Below are 20461 nucleotides of genomic sequence, written 5' to 3'. Positions count from 1 at the left end.
TAAGTAAGCTCGACAGCCAGCGTGGGGCCCAAACTCACAACCCCGACATCGAGAGTCGCACGCTCCACCGACTGACTGAGCCAGCCAGGTGCCCCAAGACCAAGCGTTTTAACGCAGAGAGAAAATTATATTGTCAGCCGACTTCGACATTTTATGCCAGAAGAAAGTGGATGCCATATTTAAGATACCCGAGGCAAGAACATGTGAGCCATGGATTTTGTACCTAGCTAAACTGATTTTCAATTATTAACGCAGCAAAGTCCATCAATGTGCAAATAATTCAGGAAATGTTGGTCCCCTGAATCCTCCCTGAGAAAACTTTTAGAGCTTCCAACCACCAAAGTGACTGGGGAGACATGAACATAAAGACCAGCAGTGAGAAGAAATACCCCCACGGAACGAAGACCAAATGTAGGCTATAGGGGACACACCGTAGTATGTAAGTTACATGCACTGACAATGCAGACACTGGACAGCTTTCGAAACAGACAGAGGGGAGGACACAGGGAAAAACTGCCCTTTTTAGTGATCACTGAAATTTATTTTATAATTTGTCAAATGCTCAGCAATTCCTTCAGTTGCACCTGCTACTTTCTCATCTGTTAAATTCAAATAAAATTAAATATGAGCATGTCGTTAAAACATATCATATGGTTGGCTAAGAGTCTAGACTGGAGAATCAGGATGCCTGGGTTCGGGTCCCACCTCTGACGCCTGCTCGTTAAGTTTGGATCCTAGCACTGCTGTGTCCTCGCAATGTGATCTGGAGCGAGCCACACATTACCACCACCCGCCCCCCCCTCCTCTCCCCACCCCCCCCCCCCCCCCCGCCGCCCTGCCATGATACTTCACCGTCCTCATCCGTGTACTGGAGAGAATACCAACTGCAAGAGGGGATCAAATTAACAAGGGAAGTGCTTAGAAGAGTGTCTGCTACAAAGCTGAAGTTCAGTAAGTACAAGCCATTATTATTGTCGTCATTATTACCCCACTGACCAATAAAAGTTCCATTTCTCTATGTTGTTCCCACAACATTCAAGAGGGTTCTGTCTGGGTCACAGGATGAAGAGTGATTTTTACCCTTTTCTCTTTTGGTCTTCTGTATTTCTCATGTCTCTGTAATGAATACATATTGCTTTTAAAAGGAAAAATATTTTCATTTTTAAAAAATGCGTGCTGAACATCACACCTTCATTGGTTTCTAGACATTAGACCCAATGGGTTAGCTGTGGTGGACAGGAAGAAAACCAATTTATTTTAACAAAGTGAACAGCGCAGAAGAGATAGCTTCCAAGAAGACATTCATTTTGTCGATTGCCTTTTTTAGTTCCTAAAACTTGGACTATTCTCATTTCCACCCATTACCAGCATCATGGCCTTTTCCTGAGGACTGCTTCTATGAATATGTCTATGTAAGAAAAGGGAACAAATGCTCTGACCTGTTGTTCAATTTCGTAAATTATATGCCAGCCTCCTTTCAAAATTACTTGTAGAAAAAAAACTGAACCCACAAAATTACCAGTCCATAATTCAGCTCACACTGCCCATTTTTTAAAACAAGGTAATCAACAACAGAATAATGGCCAAATATGAAAAACATCGTGGGTGGAAAACAAATCAGTGTTTGGGAAGCTAACATGACCGGCTTTTGGTTGTTAGTCATCCAATTCTAGAAAAGGCAGCACGCTATACAGGCTTTTAAATTTTAAAGAAATAAATTTCGTGGCACAGTGGAATGCTAAATCCCAATCTAAGAAGGCTTTCAAGATTTGGTTGTTTCCCACAGTGAATTTTCCATAGAAAACAGACCCAGTTGAGGGGCGCCTGGCTGGCTCAGTCAGCAGAGCGTGCGGCTCTTGATCTCGGGGTTGTGAGTTCGAGTCCCACGTTGGGGGCAGAGATTACTTAAATAAAAGCGGCGGGCGGGGGGCGACTGAGCGGCTCAGTTGGTTAAGCGTCCTACTCTTGATTTCAGCTCCGGTCATGATCTCTCGGTCGTGAGATCGAGCCCTTTGTCGGGCTCTGCAATGAGTGTGGAGCCTAATTGGGATTCTCATTCTCTCTCTCTCTGTCTCAAAATAAATAAACATTAAAAGAAAAAAAAGAACCAGTTGAATGTGGCGTGAAGGGAACTAATTTGGTACCATTTGAGGTAGCGATGGACCCAAACCCCGCTTCACAATGAAAATGAAAGGGAAAGAATGAAAGGCGTATCTGCCTTCCTAGCAGAAACAGAATTTCAGAACAACCAAAGAGCCTTAGAGTACTAAGGGCCAGCTTATAAATGTAGTTTCGATGATAGGAAAATCATCATTTCACAACGCCTGCTGAAATCATTGATTTGATCGATGAGACCAAGCGGCACAAAAAAGCATCCGCTAAAGAGCTGACAGGGTGCTAACTTAGCACCACGAGGACTATCTTCAGGCGGTACGGGGCTGGAAATCAGTGTAAATGGCTGGAGGGGACACCCCGTCAGCACCTTAAACACAGCGCTCAATCTCAGCCTGTCTAACGGTGGGAGGACTGGATACTACCTGTCTCCCAACAAGTGGAAAATTTTTACAATGGACTGTTACACGATAGTAAAGAACGAATCACTTCGAAAGCGTAGCCATGCTATTTTGGTTACGTTCCTGGTTTTTCTTTTCTTCTTTTTTTTTTTTTTTGCATTCCTTGTTTTTAAAGATACACACTGAAGTGGGAAAAAAAAAAAACCCACAAAAACCAACGACTCAGCAGTATTTGGAAGTCAACTCCAAGTTATCAAGCCGCTTTCCAATCAGGAATGTCAAACTGGCATGGTACTGAAAACATAATTGGTTTCCAAGAAGCAGGGGAAGAATAGATCATTTTTTACGAGTGAAAAAGAAAGGCAGATGCAGGAGAAGCAATTCCCTCCGCACAGCCCCCTGCCCCCAGACGTGGCCCGCAGCCCAATTAGTCACAAAGAAAAAGGCAAGCGGTGGAGCAACAGGAAGAAACGCTGTTGGCCACAGCGTTACCATGGAGACAAGCAAAACACTGTCAAAACAGTGGAAACCTTAAGGAAAACTATAGGGAGGATTTCATTTATTTGCGGCCACACCTACATAAGTTTCTGAAAAGAACCACTATAGGTGGTGTAGCGTGGAAGACGAGCATTTAGAAAGGGCATGGCTTATTTTTCAGGCTCAGGAGACACCAACTTTGGGCTACGATGGCTTCAGGTTCAGGTTCTGCAATGGCCTCTCTGTATGACAGTCCTGGAGAAAGGTCTCTCAGGCCCCCACTGCCCCCATCTCCAAAATGAAGGGGTAGGACTAGCATCTAAGAGTTTTAAAAATTGACAATTAAAGGTAAATAATTCGGGGCGCTCAGATGGCTCAGTCGGTTGAGCGTCCGACGTCGGCTCAGGTCACGATCTCGAGGTTCGTGAGTTTGAGCCCTGCGTGGGCTCCGTGCTGACAGCTCGGAGCCTGGAGCCTGTTTCGGATTCTGTGTCTCCCTCTCTCTGGCCCTCCCCTTCTCACACTCTGTGTGTGTGTCTCTCTCTCAAAAATAAATAAACACTAAAAAAAAAAAAAGATAAATAATTCAACATGTAAAACATCCACCTCACTGGATGACCCCTAGGGCCATGTTCATTCTATAATTCGAGAATTCTAGAAGTGAAAGGCTCATCTTTCTGCTGCATATACAGTTCAATTGATAAGGCTTGGTGCCATGCAGAGAAAAGATTATTCATTTGCTTAAAAAGAAAACATGAAAATTTGTTCCATTCCCCTTTCCCGTCTGGCATTTGTATTACACTTTTAGTTTTAAACCCTGATTTCATTTAATGGTCTGCAACCACCACAAACAAAAACATCTTATGCTTTTAGCAGTCCATCTTGTCAGCGTATCCGCCTCGCTAAATTATAGAATTCTCTGACTCATCAGGAGAACATATTATCCTCTAGACAGCAAATTGAAAAAAAGCAACTTTCCCATCTCTGAGACAGATAACTGATCTGATTTTGCTGTCGATGTTACTGCCGTTCACTCTATCACTCAGGCTTGAAACCCTCGAGATTATTTTTACTCTGTACCTTTCATCGCCCACAGAGTCCCCAAGTTGTAATGAGTCGCCTTTAATAACGTCTCTTGCGTCAACCTCCCCTGCTACCACCTAAGTTCAAGTCCCTATTATCTCTCAAACTCAGATGGCCAAAATATTCTCTTTTCCCTTAATAACTTGCACAGGGCTTCTTTTATTACAAAAGTAATATGTGCTCATGATAGGCAATCTGGAAATTTCAGAAAGGTAGAGAATAACATCAATTATCCACGCGGTCCTTCTGCCCAGATGATCATTTTGACTCCTTTCTTTCCACTCACTGTTCTATGCGTACATTCGTGTGGTTTTATAAAAGTTAGGATTGTAATGTACTCTGCAGTTATGATGTTTCTTACTCTTGTGCCAGGAGCAGTTCGCTGTGACATCAAATGCTTTGAAAACCTAACCTGGTTTTTCACTAATTCTCCATTGTGGGTGTCTCACTGGCTTCTAAAGTCTTCGTGTTAGAGACAGACGCTGCACTGACCATCCCGGTGCCATTGTTGGATTATCTCCTCATCCTAAAAGTATAATTGTAAGATCACAGATTCTTGTTACGTGTTCCCAAGTTGCCCTCCACAAAGTACGTGAGAAGTGCCAGGCCCCCACCCCCACCCCCACCGTCCCACTTGCTGACATGGGCCACTATCGCTCTTTACAAATTTATTGGGCTGGAAATTTATCTTATCGATGCTCGGGCTGTATGTCCTGTATGTATTCGTGAGTCCAAACACGTGTTCACAGATATTGGGCATTCGCACCATGGCACTTGGGCTCGTCTTCATTCTGCTGAGAGGGGTAGCAAACTCAAAGATGTTTCAGGGGTCTGGCACGTGAGTTACCTCAACATGTGAAACCACGGTGGGAACCGGGAACGAGAGGGCCACAGATGAACTGGAAGAGTGTGCGCCATGCCAAATGGAAAGATTTTAAATATGCCACGCTGGCCAAACAAAGCATGTATGTGGCAAGTTCAGGACTGGGTTCCCAGGTGGCTCCCATGACTACCTCTCTAATCCATTCCCTTCAGATTGATGTCAGAATGGTACTCCTTTTACCTCCCCATATAAGGCCAGCTGGAATGCGACTCCAAACCTTTTTCTCAGAACTCCCCTACCCCAACCCTCTCTGTCAAACGGAACTCTCAGAAGGTAGTGAGGTTCCTGGGGACAAACACTCTATCTTACAAGAGGCAATGCAGCAGAGTGGAAAGAGACAGAGAGAGAGAGAGAGAGAGAGAGAGAGAGAGAGAGACAACTCCAGGATCAGACAGTTCTGGGTCAAATCCCACCTTACTACCTACTAGCTGTGTGACTGCAGTCAAGTGACTTAGCCTCGCTGAGGCTTCGTTTCCTCATCTGTACTAAAACAAGAAAATGGCACTATGGCACCTACACCAAAGGACAGTTACGAGCATGCAAGAAGGGAATAGAAGCAAAGCACCGAATAAATACACTGTATAACGTAGTAGCCTTTCCCTGACTGCTTAGAGGCGCTCATGTACCTGCACAGACCCCAACCTCCTTCCTAAGGAAAATAGCCATGACAGCATTTTTCTTTCTTTCTTTTTATTTGAGAGACAGAGAGAGAGAGAGCAGGCATGCGAGTGGGGGAGAGGGGCAGAGGGAGAAAGACAGAATCCGGAGCGGGCTCCACACTCAGTGCCCAGCCCGACACAGGGCTCGATCACGTGACCCCGGGATCATGACCTGAGCCGAAATCAAGAGTTGGACGCTAGGGGCGCCTGGGTGGCTCAGTCAGTTGGTTGACTGACTGGCTCAGGTCATGATCTTGCAGTTCGTGGGTTCGAGCCCCGCGTCGGGCTCTGTGCTGACAGCTCGGAGCCTGGAGCCTGCTTCGGATTCTGTGTCTCCCTCCCTCTCTCTCTCAAATAAACATTTAAAAAAACAAAAAGAGGTAGACGCTCAACCAACTGAGCCACCCAGGCGCCCCAGAACAGTGTTCTTCAAAGTGTCTCCACAAACTACCTTGCCAGAACAGGAATCATCTGTGAGCTCCCGTTCAGTACGCAGATTCCCGGGACCCATCCCAGACCTCCTGAATCAGACTTTCTGGAGGCGGGGTCCGGGGTCCCTATTCTTACAAGGGTTTCAGTTGGTTGTGACTCAACTAAAGACGAAGAACCAGTGGTTGCCATATTCACCTGAGTTACACTTGACTTCTGCCGCAAGGTGCCCCACCCTCAGGGTCTGGCAGTATGACCATGCCTTGATGAAAGACTGATCCAGAAGAATCCTCCTCTGAAAGCAAATCAGCCTCCCTGCCTTCCTTCCTTAGCTGTATATCATCGCTGCTATTGTGAATCACTTGCTATTAAGAGAATTGTTTGGGGAGGGGTGCCTGGCTGACTCAGTTGGTTCGGCGTGTGACTCCTGCTCTCAGGGTCATGGGTTTAAGCCCCTTGTTGGGGGTAGAGCTTACTTAAAAAAGAAACCGTCTGGGGATGCACCAGAATGGGAAAGCATCCACAGTAATACTAATCGCTAACGCTCACTAAGCACCAGTAATTGTACCGGGCATGCTAAGCAGTCTGTATGTATTAAATTAATCGAAACTACAGAACGACACCAAGAGGCGGGCGCTATCATTACCTTCATGTTACAAATGAGAAAACTGAGGCACAGAGAGGTTAGGGAAGTTACCTAAGGTCAGACAGATGGTAAATGAGATTTGAATCCAGACAATGTGACTCCAGAGCCCAGGCTATCATGTACTATGCTGTACTATTTCACTAAATTAACTGCCCTGGGCCTGATATTACTAATTTAAGATATATGTAATAATGCTGATATTTATTCCATTTAGTGTCCTTATTATTTTCTTTGGGTGAATGTACTTATCGGAGAAACCTGAAACTCTTCGGTTCCCCTGGGGTCTTCGCTTTTCTCGCCACAAATTCCAGCATGAGAGTCTGCAGCAAACGAACTGTAACAGTTGGGGTGAGTTTGTCTTTGGAGGCCAGCTTTCCAGGCACCAGCATTAACAAAATCTATGTCCATGTTTACCCTATCTTTCTATTTCCCCAAATCACCAAGAGGCAGAAACCCTGCCCTTTGGACTGCTTTCATCTGGAAGGCTCCTCTCACTGAGGGTTTGGATTAAACAGACCCCCTACCCCGGAGAGAACAAAGCCCAGTGATAGGAGCCGAGGACTTCTCAAATGGTCTGCGTAGTCTGAGATACAAAATTTTTTAACTTATTTTAAAAAATTTTTTACTGTCTGTTATTGAGAGACAGAGCATGAGCAGGGGAGGGGCAGAGAGAGGGGGAGACACAGAATCCGAAGCCGGCTCCACGCTTCGAGCGGTCAGCACAGAGCCCGACGCGGGGCTCAAACTCACAAACCGTGAGATCACGACCTGAGCCGAAGTCGTACGCTCAACCGACTGAGCCGCCCAGGCGCCCCTTATTTTTTATTTTAAGTGGGCTCTATGCCCAATGTGGGGTTCAAACTCATGACCCTGAGATCAAGAAGTGCATGCCCCACAGACTGAACCAGCTGTGCAATGTGAGATGCAACATTTTAAATCACCTTTTCCTTAATCTTTTAGGTAAAATGTAGTTTAAAATAATCAATTTTGCATGTTCTTTTAGAGAGAGAGACAGCAAGAGAGCGTGTGCAAGCGGGGGAGAGGCAGAGGGAGAAGGAGAGAGAGAATCTTGAGGATCTTAATCCACACCCAGCACAGAGCCCGATGCAGGGCTTGATGTCATGACCGGGAAATCATGACCCGAGCTGAAATTAAGAGTCGGACACAACTGACTGAGATACCCAAGTGCCTCAAAATAACCAATTTTGAAATAAAGTACTGACACATGTTACAACATGGATGAACCACATTATGCTAAGTGAAAGAAGCCAGACACAAAAGGACAAATATTGTAGGATTCCACTTACACGAGGTACCCAGAATAGGCAAACTCATAGAGACAGAAAGTAGAAAAGAGGTGGCCAGCTGCTGGGGGGAATGGGAAGTCCGTGTTTAACGGGCACAGTTTCTATCTGGGATGATGAAAGAGTTCTGGAGATAGCGATAATGGTTGCACGACACTGTGAATGTACTCAATGCCATTGAGATGTATACTTAAAAAGGGTCAAAACGGCAAATTTTCTGGGTTTGTTTTTGTTTTTTACAAATCCCACAGCCTCCGAACAAAACCCAGTTTCAAACTTCATGGAATCAGTGCTTACCAGGCTGTCATCATTCTGGTCTCCAAACATTTCTTTAAAAATCTTGCCAGGATCAGGAATTGGAGGGAATATAATGATCTTGAGCCTTTAAGAAAACAGAGACATTTTTTGATCAAATCTTCCAGTCCACAGGAACGTCCCATTTACATAAAGGCACTTTATTTTTTTTTTTCAACGTTTATTTATTTTTGAGACAGAGAGAGACAGAGCATGAACAGGGGAGGGGCAGAGAGAGAGGGAGACACAGAATCCGAAACAGGCTGCAGGCTCTGAGCTGTCAGCACAGAGCCCGGCGCGGGGCTGGAACCCACGAACTGTGAGATCGTGACCTGAGTCGAAGTCAGTCACCCAACCGACTGGGCCACCCAGGCGCCCCACTCTCATCGTTTTTAAAACTGTTTTCCAGCTTGGGGCACCTGGGTGGCTAACTGGGTGAGGCGTCTGACTCTTGATTTCGACTCAGGTCATGACCTCGTGGTTCATGAGACTGAGCCCCACGTCAGCGCGGAGGCTGCTTGCCTGCTCGCTCGCCCCCCCCCCCCCCAAGATAAATTTGAAAAAAACCACACATGTTTTTTCCAGCTTAAATGAGATCTATTCAAGGGAAAAAAATTGTATACACGTGAGGTAAACAACATGATGTTGTACGTTATGAAACGATGACCACGATCAAGCAAATTAACACATCCATCACCTCACACGGTTATGACCGTGCGTGCGTGGGTGTGTGCGCGCGCGCGTGAGCCGTCCCCTATAATTGAATAATAACGGTGCTTTACTCATCATAGGCCAGATGGGGGTTCATCGCTCATAATTTCAAAAAAAAAAATCTTCCGAGAACGGGGTTCATTCCTCTTTAATTTTACTTTCTTCTTTTCTCCTCTCCCCATCTTTACGCCTCAGACTACCCTTTGGTGGCCCCACCTCATCTCCCAGGCTCTGAACATCGGCGTGGCCCAGGGCTCTGTCTCTCGCCCTCTGGCCCTCTCACTGTACGAGCGCTCTCTTCCAGTCTTAGGGCTTCGGGTCCAGTTACACGCCGAGGGCTCCCCAGATTCCATCTCCGGCCCAGACCTCTCCCTGAAACTCCAGATTCATCGCACGACTACCCCTGTAACATCCCTACTTGGGTGTCTAACAGTCATCTGGAACTGACATTCCAAACTGAGTCCTCCCCTTTGCCCCAGGGCCAGCGCTCCGCACAATCTTCTCCCTCTCAGCCGACGGCTCCAGCGTTCACCCAAACCTGAGCTCTCCGTGAACCCTCAGTTTCCCTCGGGCCTCACGGGCAAGCAGCCATCAGCAAGCGCTCTCAGCTCTACCTTCCGAACGCGTCCCACCTCTGACCGCGTCTTACTACCGCCATCACTAACCTCCTAGGCCAGGCTTCCCACGTCTTTACCCCCCAAAACGCGGCAGCACCTTCTGACCAGCCCACCTGCTTCCGTTCCTGCCCGAGCCAGTTCTTCATTCGGCAATGTCGGTGACCTTTCATGACAGTAAAATCAGGGCGGGTTCCTTTCCCCGCTTAACACTCTGCAACGATTCCCCCTCATGCTTAGGACGAAATCTCAATTCCCCCGCCACGGCCCACATGATCTGGCTCCGCCAACCTCTCCAGCCTCACCTGGCGCTCGCCCCTTGCGCGCACCGAGTGCCGTCTCTCTATCGACCAGAGACAGACAACTTGGTGAAGTTCTCTTTCCCGCAGCTTTAAAGTAGCAGCTTGCCCTGCATTAATACTGGACGGGTCATTGAATGCATCATGCTAAGACTTCATTCCAAGCGCTACCGCCTTTGGCCGTATTAGGCATCTGAAAGAGCAGGATGAACACGGGGCCTGTCGCGTGTTCCCAAACACACGCGAAGGGAACGGTGCCGGAGCGGGGCCGCGGGAAATTAACGCGACACCTTCCTCCCCAGAAAATGGGCACGGTAATCCCTCTGGGCCGCGCCGTACTACCAAAAGCCGTTGATAGCCAAAGTGCTCCTAATACGTGGGGCGAACGCCAAACGCTCTCACGAACAGTAGTAACTGGAGAGGCAGGGCCAACAGAAGCCGCCAAGCCGACCGGGGCGGCCGCCTCACCTTTTGAGATAAAGCAGGAGGACTATGATGGCACCCGCAACGATGACCGGGGTGGCGAGCAGCATGGTTATATAGAACGTGGGGTCGGTGTTCTCACCTGGCAAACGGAAAGCACACAAAAAGACATGAGAAATCAAACCCTTTTGAGGGGGGGAGAAACAACAAGCAACGGTTGGATCAAACTAGCGAGATCGCAGCTATCTCTGCACTCTACCCCAACCTGTTTTCCAACTCTTCAATTCTATTTTTAAGGTTTTTTAATGCTTATTTATTTCTCAGAGAGAGAGACAGAGACAGAGAGAGAGAGAGACAGAGAGAGAGATTGAGAGACAGACTGTGAGCAGGGGAGGGACAGAGAGAGAGGAAGACACAGAATCCGAAGCAGGCTCCAGGCTCCGAGCTGTCAGCACAGAGCCGGATGCGGGGCTCGAACTCACGGACCATGAGATCATGATCGGAGCTGAAGTCGGACGTTTAACCGGCTGAGCCACCCGGGCGCCCCCAAAACGCTTCAATGATCTCATCTTCCGTTCCCTTAGCAGCGAAAAACAAAGTCCTACTCCAGTGCCCAACATGCCACAGATGAAAAGACACCTTGAGGGTTGTCTGAAGCCAGGGTATCTTAACTAGTTCCAGACACTATTCCCAATGCTATTACACCTGTTAGAAAGATCATGTCATTAACAGTGACTCTCTCTTCTCGTTGGTCACTTAACCACTACTAGAACACCTAAGGCACTCCTAACTACCACCACTACTATTTTTAACTGAGCATCTGCTACATATGTGATACCGCCCAGAGTGCCTCGATGTGTTTCTATGTATGCTATGGAGAGAGACGATGGTGTCTCCCGTTTATACAGATGAGAAGGATAAGGCTCAGAGACGGTTAGTGGCTCGTTCAGAAGGGTTTAGTAAGTCAGGCCTCAAATCCGGCACCGTCCAAGTTCCAAAGCTTCTCGATCACTTGAGAAGTTGACTTGCTAAGCTTCACATGCAGAATGTCATGTCTGCTTATGTGCTCATCTTTTCCACGAGGGCATGACCACCTAGGAAGCATCGTCAGGGCCTAGCATCCCTGTGTTAGCCTCTAAGATGGCCCCAAATGATCCCTGCCTCCTGATACTCACGCCCTTACGTAACCTCCTCCCTTTGAGGGTGGGCCGGACTGACTGACTTGTCTGTAAAGAACTGAACGGCAGCGTTCATGTCATTGCCAACATTAGGTTACAAAAGACTGTGGTTTCCACACCAGGTGTCCTCTCATACACTCTTGCTTGGGTCACTTGCTTGAGCAAGCCAGTCGCCGTTTCATGAGGCATGAAATGCCTCCCTGCATAAAAGGCCCAAAGGGCAAGAAACTGAGGGAGGCCTCTGCAGTAGCTCCCTAGGGCTGCTGGAGTGAATCGCCACACATCGGTTGGCTTAAAACGATAGACGTATTCTCTCACAGTTCCGAAGGCTAGACGTCCAAAAGCAAGCTATCTGCAGGGATGTGCTCCCTCTGAAGGCTCTGGAGACGAATCCCTCCTTGCCTCCTCCTAGCTTCTGGTGGCTCCCGGGAACCCTTGGGGTTCCTTGGCTATACCTGCATCACTCCATAGTCTGCCCCCATCCTCACAGGGCCTTCTTCCCTGGGGGGGGGAGGTCTCTTCGTGTTTCTGTGTATCCTCTCTTATAATGATACTAGTCATCAGATGCAGGGTCTACTTCAATGGTGTGACCTCATCTTAACCTGATCACATCTGCAAAAACTATTTCCAAATAAAGTCACATTCACAGGTATAGGAGTTGGGAGCCGAACGTATCTTTTTGAGGGAGACGATTCAACTTGCTACAGCCCCCATCCAACAGCCAGCAAGGAACAGAGGCTTTCCGACGACCACATAAGTGAGCTTGGAAGTGGGTTCCCCAGCCCCAATCAAGTCTTCAGATGAGACTGCAGTCCCACCCAACAGCTTGACTGTAACCTCATGAGAGAACCTGGCACAGAGGCACTGAGCCACACTGTGCCCAGATTCCTGACCCACAGGAACTGTGAGATGCTAAATGTGTTTTCTAAGCCACCAAATTTTGAGATTCTTTGTTATGCAACAATAGATAAGGAATACAACCATGCCTGGCACCCAGCTGTTCAGTCCCTCAATTAGTAGGGAACCGATTACCTCAATAACCTGTCTCTCTGACTGTCAGAGAGCTATTAGAAAGTTCTTCCGATGGTCCTATTTTGCCCCAAGGAGCCACAAAAGAAAATAACCTATCTCCTCTTCTACTTAAAATTCAGCAATCAGGACTCCTCGCCCCCAGGCTTGCTTCATCCAACCACTTGTCCCTAAGTTTTGTGATTCTTCAACATCTCGATGACCCTCTCAAGGATAGGTTCCAGTCTGCCAATGAAGCTCCTACAACGTGGCGCCCAGAATAGAACACTGCACGCTTCTGATGTGGCCAGGACACTGTGTCCCACCCTGTAGTATCCCCTTGTTCTGGGTGCTACACTATCACTGCGGCCTGTGGCTACACACTGGGGGTATTTAAGGATCCAATGCTGAGTCACTCCTACACTCCACCCCACAACACACACACACACATCCATGAAGCGTAGCTCTTTCTAGGGGCGCCTGGGTGGCTCAGTCGGTTAAGCGTCCGACTTCGGCTCAGGTCATGATCTCACGGTTGGTGGGTTTGAACCCCGCGTCAGGCCCCATGCTGACAGCTCGGAGCCCGGAGCCTGCTTTGGGTTCTGTGTCTCCCTCTCTCTCTGCCTCTCCCCCTACTCACGCTCTGTCTCTCTCTCTCCCCAAATATGAATAAAAATTAAAAAAATTTTTTTTAAAAACCATCACAGCTCTTTCCAGTCCTGTTCTTGGGCCTGACACCCAGTTTGCTCAGGCACTCCGTTGATACACGAAACTGTCGTCTTCAAACCCAGATACGGTTTGATCTCTATCAAACGCCATCAAGGTCACTGTTCTACTCTTGATTCTGTCACTAGCCCACAGGATGGTCCTCTAGCAAAGCACGAGCTATGGATTTCATCATGCCCGCCTCCTGGTATGTTGTTCAGGTTGTTAAAAACATAGAGACAGGACAGGAGAGAGAGAATGACGCCTTTTGGATTGTGGGTTTTCAAAGAGCTGCACAGTGTGAGTTAAACCTGGGTGATCTGGCTGTAATTGAACAGCAAATGCAGTGCGATTGCAGCTTCCCCTGGAGGATGTCGGGAATGCGGTGCCGCCCCCTCCCCCAGTCGATCTTCCGCTTCAGCCCCTCGCTGGTTTCCGTGGTGCGCGAGGTCCCGTCCCCTCACCTATGCTCATCGCCTGGCTCCAGTTGCTCCACAGCCTGTCATCCTCGTAGCACAGCTTATTCGTCCTCACCCGGATTCTCACTGTGTTCAGAGTGTCGGTGAGGATGCCGGGGACCATGAAGCAAATTGTACCCTGAGAGGGGAGACAAACACACACAAGGCATGTTACCGGGCGGTTCTTTTTCTGCTTCTGAATCCCGCGGAAATAGAATTCTCTGCCAAATTCTGTCAAGACTTGGATGGCGGCCCCCATGATCTGACTTTAGCTCCTCAAACGAAACTTGGCAATAACCCGCAAAACAAAGGAGTTTCTTTTGCTCAGAGCAGTTACCGTTGAGGCCACAGTCACCCCGCCCCACCCCCAGTCACTCTGTGAGCTTAAACCCAAAGAGCGAAAGTTGAATTTACTGACCTCCAGGTTTCCCTCAAATTCTGAATTCTGACACTTGGCTTCTTCAACCTGGAAGATATAAAAAACAAATACATTCAAAAAGAATTGAAAGACTCCATCGCATCATTTCACCATTTCTAACAAGGTTTCCTTTCATCCCATCTGAAGGGGACCAGGTGCCGTGAAAGGCTAGCTTTGTTTTGTTTTAATAAGATGCGCTGGATCAATTATATACACATACAGGGAAAAAAAAAACCTCTTGACCCCTACCTCACAGTATTTACAAAGTCAATTCCAAATGGACCGCACATCTAAATGTGAAAGTTAAAATAAACTGAACAAACAAATACATAAATACGGCGAGATTTTAGAAGAAAACGTAGAACATCTTCATGACCTTGAAGCAGGAAAAGATTTTTAAATAAAACCACCCAATAGTAACCGTAAAGGAAAAATTGTTATAAAGTCATCTGTATCAAAATTCCAAACTTCTTCTGTTCATCCAAAGATATCCTATTCAGGAAATTTGAAAAGTGACACATAGAGTGAGAGAAGATGCCTGCAATCGCTGACAAAGAACTTGCATACATACCTATTTATAATATATACTTATATTTATATGTAACACACCCACGCACATATACATATAGCCCACCAACTAACGAGGAAGAGGCAGACAACCCCACAGAAAAACTGGCAAAAGATTTGAGCAGGCATTTCACAAGAGGGTATTCCAAATTGCCAACGAACATGTGCAAAAGCGCTCAACTTCATTAATCATCAGGGAAATGCAAATTAAATCCACAAGATAATGACACACACACGCCTATCAGACAACACCGAGTGCTGATGAGGATGGGAAGCACCTAGTGTCCTCAGCTTCTGCTCTTCATGGTGTAAATGGGCACAACCATTTGGGAAAAGTCTGATCATCACTTAGAGACCATCACATATAACCCTCTGACCCATACAGGCTCAACAGAAACGTACGCACGTGCGCACCAAGAGACAAATACGCAAATGTTCATAAAAACTCTATTCATAAAACTCCTAACCGGAAACTATCCAAATAGGCCCCAAAGGGAGAATGGATAAATCAAATGTGATAATAGCGACATGATAGAACCAATGCAGTGAGAACGAAACACTGACAACTACAGGCAACGATATCTGTGGCTCTTCCTAAACGGAACGCTGGGTGAAAGGCAGACGCGCACAAAAAGCAAATGCTGGAGAATTCGTTCATACAAGGCTTCAAAGAGGCAACAGAGGCACCCGGGTGGCTCAGTCAGGCACCCAACCCTTGGTTTTGGCTCAGGTCACGATCTCACAGTTCATGAGATCGAGCCCCGCATCGGGCTCTGCGCCAACAGTGTGGAGCCTGCTTGGGATTCTTTCTCCCTCTCCCTCTGCCCCTCCCCTGCTCACTTGTTCTCTCTCAAAATAAATAAATAAACTTTAAAAACAAATAAATAAAAATAAAAAGAGGCAACAAAACTAATCTATGGGATCAGAAGTCAGGGTAACAGTCACGCGTTGGGAGAGTGACTAAAAGGGGTCATGATGGGGCTTCTGGGGTGCTGGTTACATAAATGAAAAATCATTTGCAAAAATCACTTGTGAAAGCTCATTGAGCTATGCATAACCACTTGTGTGATTTTTCTATAGGATACTCTACATCAATTAAAAGTTTAAAAAAAATACAGTCTCCCTTGTTGAGAGTATGATATCAAAAACGACTGAGTCAGAGAAAACAAAGTATAATGCAAAATTCTCTTCCACACAATTTAAATCACTTGCTGTCTGATGTAGACAGAAAGATCAGTTCCTAAAATGCAAATATTTCAAAAGTGGAGTGAAAATCAATAGTGAAAATCTGTTGCTTAGTATAAGTAGTCTACTTCTGGCCAACAGGTTATATGAAAAGATGTTCAACATCATTAATCATCAGGGAAATGAAAATCAAAACCACGATTAGGCATCATCTTATACCTATTAGAATGGCCAACATCAAAGACAAGAAATAACAAGTGTTGGTGAGGATGTAGAGAAGGGGAACGCTTGTGCATTGCTGGTGGGAATGCAAACTGTTGCAGCCACTGTGGAAAACGGTATGGAGGTTTCTCAAAACATTAAAAATAGAATTGCCCTATGATCCAATAATCACACTACCCAAAAGGAACAAAAACACTAATTCAAAGGGGTACATGCACCCCTATGTTTACTGCAGCATTATTTACCATAGCCAAGATATGCAAAGTGTCCACCCATAGATGAATAAAGAAGATGTGGTATGTATATATGATGGAATATCATCCAGCCGTGAGAAAGAAGGAAAAATCCTGCCATTTGTGACAACATGGATGAAACTCAGGGGGCACTGAAAGACAAATACCGTATGACCTCATATATATGCGGAATCTAAAAAAGTTGAGTTCAGGGGCACCTGGGTGGCTCAGTGGGTTAAGCATCTGACTTCGGCTCAGGTCACGATCTCACAGTTCGTGGATTCGAGCCCCACGTTGGGCTCTGTGCTGATAGCTCAGAGCCTGGAGCCTGCTTCGGATTCTGTGTCTCCCTCTCTCTCTGCCTTTCCCCTGCTCACTCTCTGTCTCTCTCTCAAAATAAATAAACATTAAAAAGTTAAAAAAAAATTTGTTTTTAAAGTTGAGTTCGTAGAGGCTAAAAGTGGAATGGTGGCAGAAGGGGCTGAGGGACAAGGGGGGAATGGGGTGATGTTGGTGAAAGGGTACAAGCTTTTAGTTATAAGTTCTGGGGATCTAACTACAATGGTGATTGTAGTTAATAATGCCATACTGTATAATTGAAATTTGCTAAGAGAGTAGATCTTAAGCGTTCTCACTACTTAAAAAAAGGTAACTGTGGGGGCACCTGGGTGGCTCGGTTGGTTAAGCATCCGACTCCTGATTTTGGCTCAGGACATGATCTCATGGTCATGAGATCGAGCACCACATCAGGATCCACGCTGAGCACAGGGCCTGCTTAGGATTCTCTCTCTCTCTCTCTCTCTCTCTCTCTCTCTCTCTCTCTCAAGCCCCCCCCCCCCGCCTCGTTCACGCAGGCACACATGCATGCTTTCTCTCTCAAGGTAAATAAATAAACATTAAAAAAAAGGTAACTGTGTGAAGTGATGGATGTGTTAATTAACTTGATTGTGGTAATCATTTCACAAGATATACGCATATGAAGTTATCATGTTGTACACCTTGAAAGTAATCACACTGTACAACCCAAATATATATACTTTTTCCTTGTCCATCATACCTCAACAAAGCTGGAAGAAACAGTCACCTTTTATCAAAGAGACGCTTAAACATGAGACAAAAACCAGAACACAGAGCTATGATTTTTGACCGTGCATGTTATTCACTAAATGGTTCCCTGCAGCATTTGTGATGAGCTGGAAGGCCAGCTGAGTGATGGAGAGTTGTCCTATCGCTACTTCTTCCAGGGCAGAGAAGAGGCCACTTGGGAATCAGAGACCTGCTGGGGAATCACAAGCGTCAACTACCACTTGATGGATCGGGTTGCAGGTTCGTGTCTCCCTCCTCAGGACCATCTCCCAGATATATATGTATTCCAAACATCAGCAAATCACGGCGCAAATGGAAGGTTCTGGGCTCTTGTTCAAATGTAAATTCCCTTGCATAGTTTATGGGCTGCTCAGATACCCCTGTGGGAGAAGGAAGACAAGGGCACAGAGGACCAAGCAGAGAGTTTGTGCAGAAGGGGGGTGGTTAAACAAGAGTCATTCTTTGCTTTGTGATTCTGTCATGAGTTACTTCTGACCACAGCCCCCATGTGATGGCACCAGCTCATGTCCCAGCCTACTTCCCCCTCTTAACTAGAACACCAGGCGAAATAATTCCTCAAAAAGGCTCGCAAAAAACAGGGCGGGGGGAAGGGTCTAACCAGAGGAGCTCAAAATCAGTGAGCGTACAAAAAGCTGATGACATTCTGGGAGAGGAAGCAGCTGGCGAACATCTGCCAGGGGAAAGAACGTTCGGCTCAAATGTGTAAACAGAGTTAATTCCCAATAGGCTACAGTTCTGATTTAGGAGGACAAATTCCATAGCATGTACACGCTCTTCAGTTCAAAAGTTTGTAAAAAAGATTAACTCAGTTCGACAATAATTTATTAAGTGATGACCGTGCACATGGTGTTAATCCCAAATATTCTCAAAGTTTAATACATCAGGACCAACCTTTGACTACATAAAGACCAACTGATTAGCTGTGTGGCCTGTAGCAAGTTACTTACCCTCTCTGAGCCTTAGTTTCCCAATAAAATATAGATTGAAATAGAACCACTTCACAGACTGTTATATGCTACTGTATAAGAAGCACCTAGAAGAGTAGCTTTGTAGCATATCATGAACACTTAACAAGGGATGGCTGTTACTATTAAGAGGAAGTATTGAGGTGGTCCCCAGTGCTTACGAGCACAAGCTTTGGGGTCAGATCACATTTGCTCATCTGTGAAATGGGGACAAAATGATAGGACCTAGATCGTCAGGGTAACCGTGAGGATTACAAGAAAGGGTTGAGATAATGTGTCCATTAAGATGCCTACCACAGGGGGGCCCGGGTGGCTCAGTCAGTTGAGCCGCCGACTCATGATGTCTGCTCACGTCGCGAGCCCGGGGTCGTGGGATCGAGCCCCGCATCGGGCTCCATGCTGAGCGTGGAGAGTCCCTGCTCGGGATCGGGATTTTCTCTCTCTGTCTCTCCCTCTGTCCCTGTCCACCCCCGACTCGCATGCTCGTGCTCTCTCTCTCTCCAGAAAACATTTAAAAAATAAAATGCCTAGCACATAGTAATCGCTCGATCTGTGCTAGCCACTGTTAGCGGGAGTGGCACAAAGTAAACACCCCCGAAGTCCTCCCTGCAGGAGCTTTTATTTTTAGTCAAGAGAAAAGGCTCAAACATGTGATCGGGGTAACTCGCGGGACACAATTCGGTGCCAAATGAGTAATACGAGCAGCATGTGTCTCAGGATTTCAGGCAGAAGAGAGCAGGAGAGGCTGGAGTAGTCAAGTATGCTTCAGCGCTCTGACAAGCTGACTCCGCCGTAAATCCAAGCCTCACCTTCTCCCCACTTGGAAGCCCTTTGCTCTTTCCCTTTGCAGCACGGTACGGGGACACCACTTTCTGGTACGGATAATGGTGGTTCTATTTCGGCAAACAGATTCACCTGCAGATGCCCAGAAAAGCTCCGGTCAGCTGCGGACCTGGCCACTCCCTCTGGAGTTACAGCCTGTCAACAGTGGCTTATTTTAGTAAGTATTTTGAAACTCCCACGATGAGCCAAAACAACTGGACCAAAGCATGTGCCCACGTGCGAGATGCCAGGGTCCTTTAAAAGCCAATACGAAACACTCGGGCTCTAACCTCTGAATTGCAAATGCACACGCCCCCCCGCCCCCCCCGCCCCCCCCCCCCCCCCCCCGCCGGCAGGTGGCACACCAGCCACGGCCCGGCCCCTGTGGTCTTGTGGCGCCACCTCATGGAAACTACACTCCTCGGGGGCCAGGGTATTTGAATCTGGGCAAAATTTCCCAATTTTGTCGTCATTGTTGTTTTGGTTTCTTAAATGCATTTATTTCAATCCAAGTTAGGCTTCGGGAGTAGAATTTAGCGATGCATCACTCACACAGAAACCCCAGTGCTCATCCCAACGAGCGCCCTCCTTAAGGCCCGTTGCCCGTTTAGCCCATCCCCCACCCACGTCCCTCCAGCAACGCTTCGGGTGTTCTCTGTATTTAAAAGCCTCTTATGGTTTGCCTCCGTCAAATTTAATAAACGAACCCCCACCGTGCCTGTGGTCCAAACAAAAATGTTTAAGGCCCAAGTGTGTGACCTCTCCTGTAAAGCGGAAGAATGGGACTGACGCCCTGAGGTTACACCACATCCTGTTATGGCCGGTGGCCCACGGGGACCTCTAATCAGTATGTTTTGTATTAGCTTCCCAGGAGCGTAAATGTACATACGCCAACAAATACGGACTCCTCAAAGTGGACTACCTTAGTTGCCACAAACTCCAAGAAAAGGGAATGGCCATACCAGAGCCTCGAAGTATCTACCCGATCTGACCCCGGCCTCCCGCTTACGCGTCTTTTCCTACTGTATTTTGGCCACCCGAGTCTCCTCTCTGTGCCTCACACAGGCCAAGCCCGTTCCTGCCTCAGAGTCTTTGTACTGGCTGTTCCCCCCACCCCCAGATCTTCACATGGCTAGCCCCTGCCCGTCATTCTGGTCTCATCTCCAATGTCATCACTTCAGATGACTGCCCAACCTCATATTCCCTCAGGCCCGCCTGTCATGCCACTACATGACCTATTTAATTTTCTTCACAGCCT

At 47.0% G+C, this 20461-nt stretch overlaps 1 protein-coding gene across 2 annotated transcripts in view; it reads right to left on the bottom strand.

The window, feature by feature from the left end:
* IL13RA1 (interleukin 13 receptor subunit alpha 1) overlaps window positions 1-20461 on the bottom strand; it is an 81211-nt gene that overhangs the window by 30665 nt on the left and 30085 nt on the right. For both annotated transcript variants that reach the window (XR_008289827.1, XM_027054220.2), the window contains exons 7-10: window positions 14103-14150; window positions 13691-13823; window positions 10381-10477; window positions 8292-8376 (exon numbers count right to left, since the gene is read on the bottom strand). Coding sequence is in view for 1 of the 2 variants with exons in the window: in XM_027054220.2 (XP_026910021.1) it covers window positions 8292-8376; window positions 10381-10477; window positions 13691-13823; window positions 14103-14150 (363 nt within the window). In the remaining variant the exon portion in view is untranslated. The remainder of the gene's footprint in view (window positions 1-8291; window positions 8377-10380; window positions 10478-13690; window positions 13824-14102; window positions 14151-20461) is intronic.

The sequence above is a fragment of the Acinonyx jubatus genome, chromosome X (assembly GCF_027475565.1).
Source record: "Acinonyx jubatus isolate Ajub_Pintada_27869175 chromosome X, VMU_Ajub_asm_v1.0, whole genome shotgun sequence".
Taxonomy (NCBI): domain Eukaryota; kingdom Metazoa; phylum Chordata; class Mammalia; order Carnivora; family Felidae; genus Acinonyx; species Acinonyx jubatus.
Note: the sequence above shows the minus strand (reverse complement) of the source record. Positions and strands in the feature narration are given on the sequence as shown.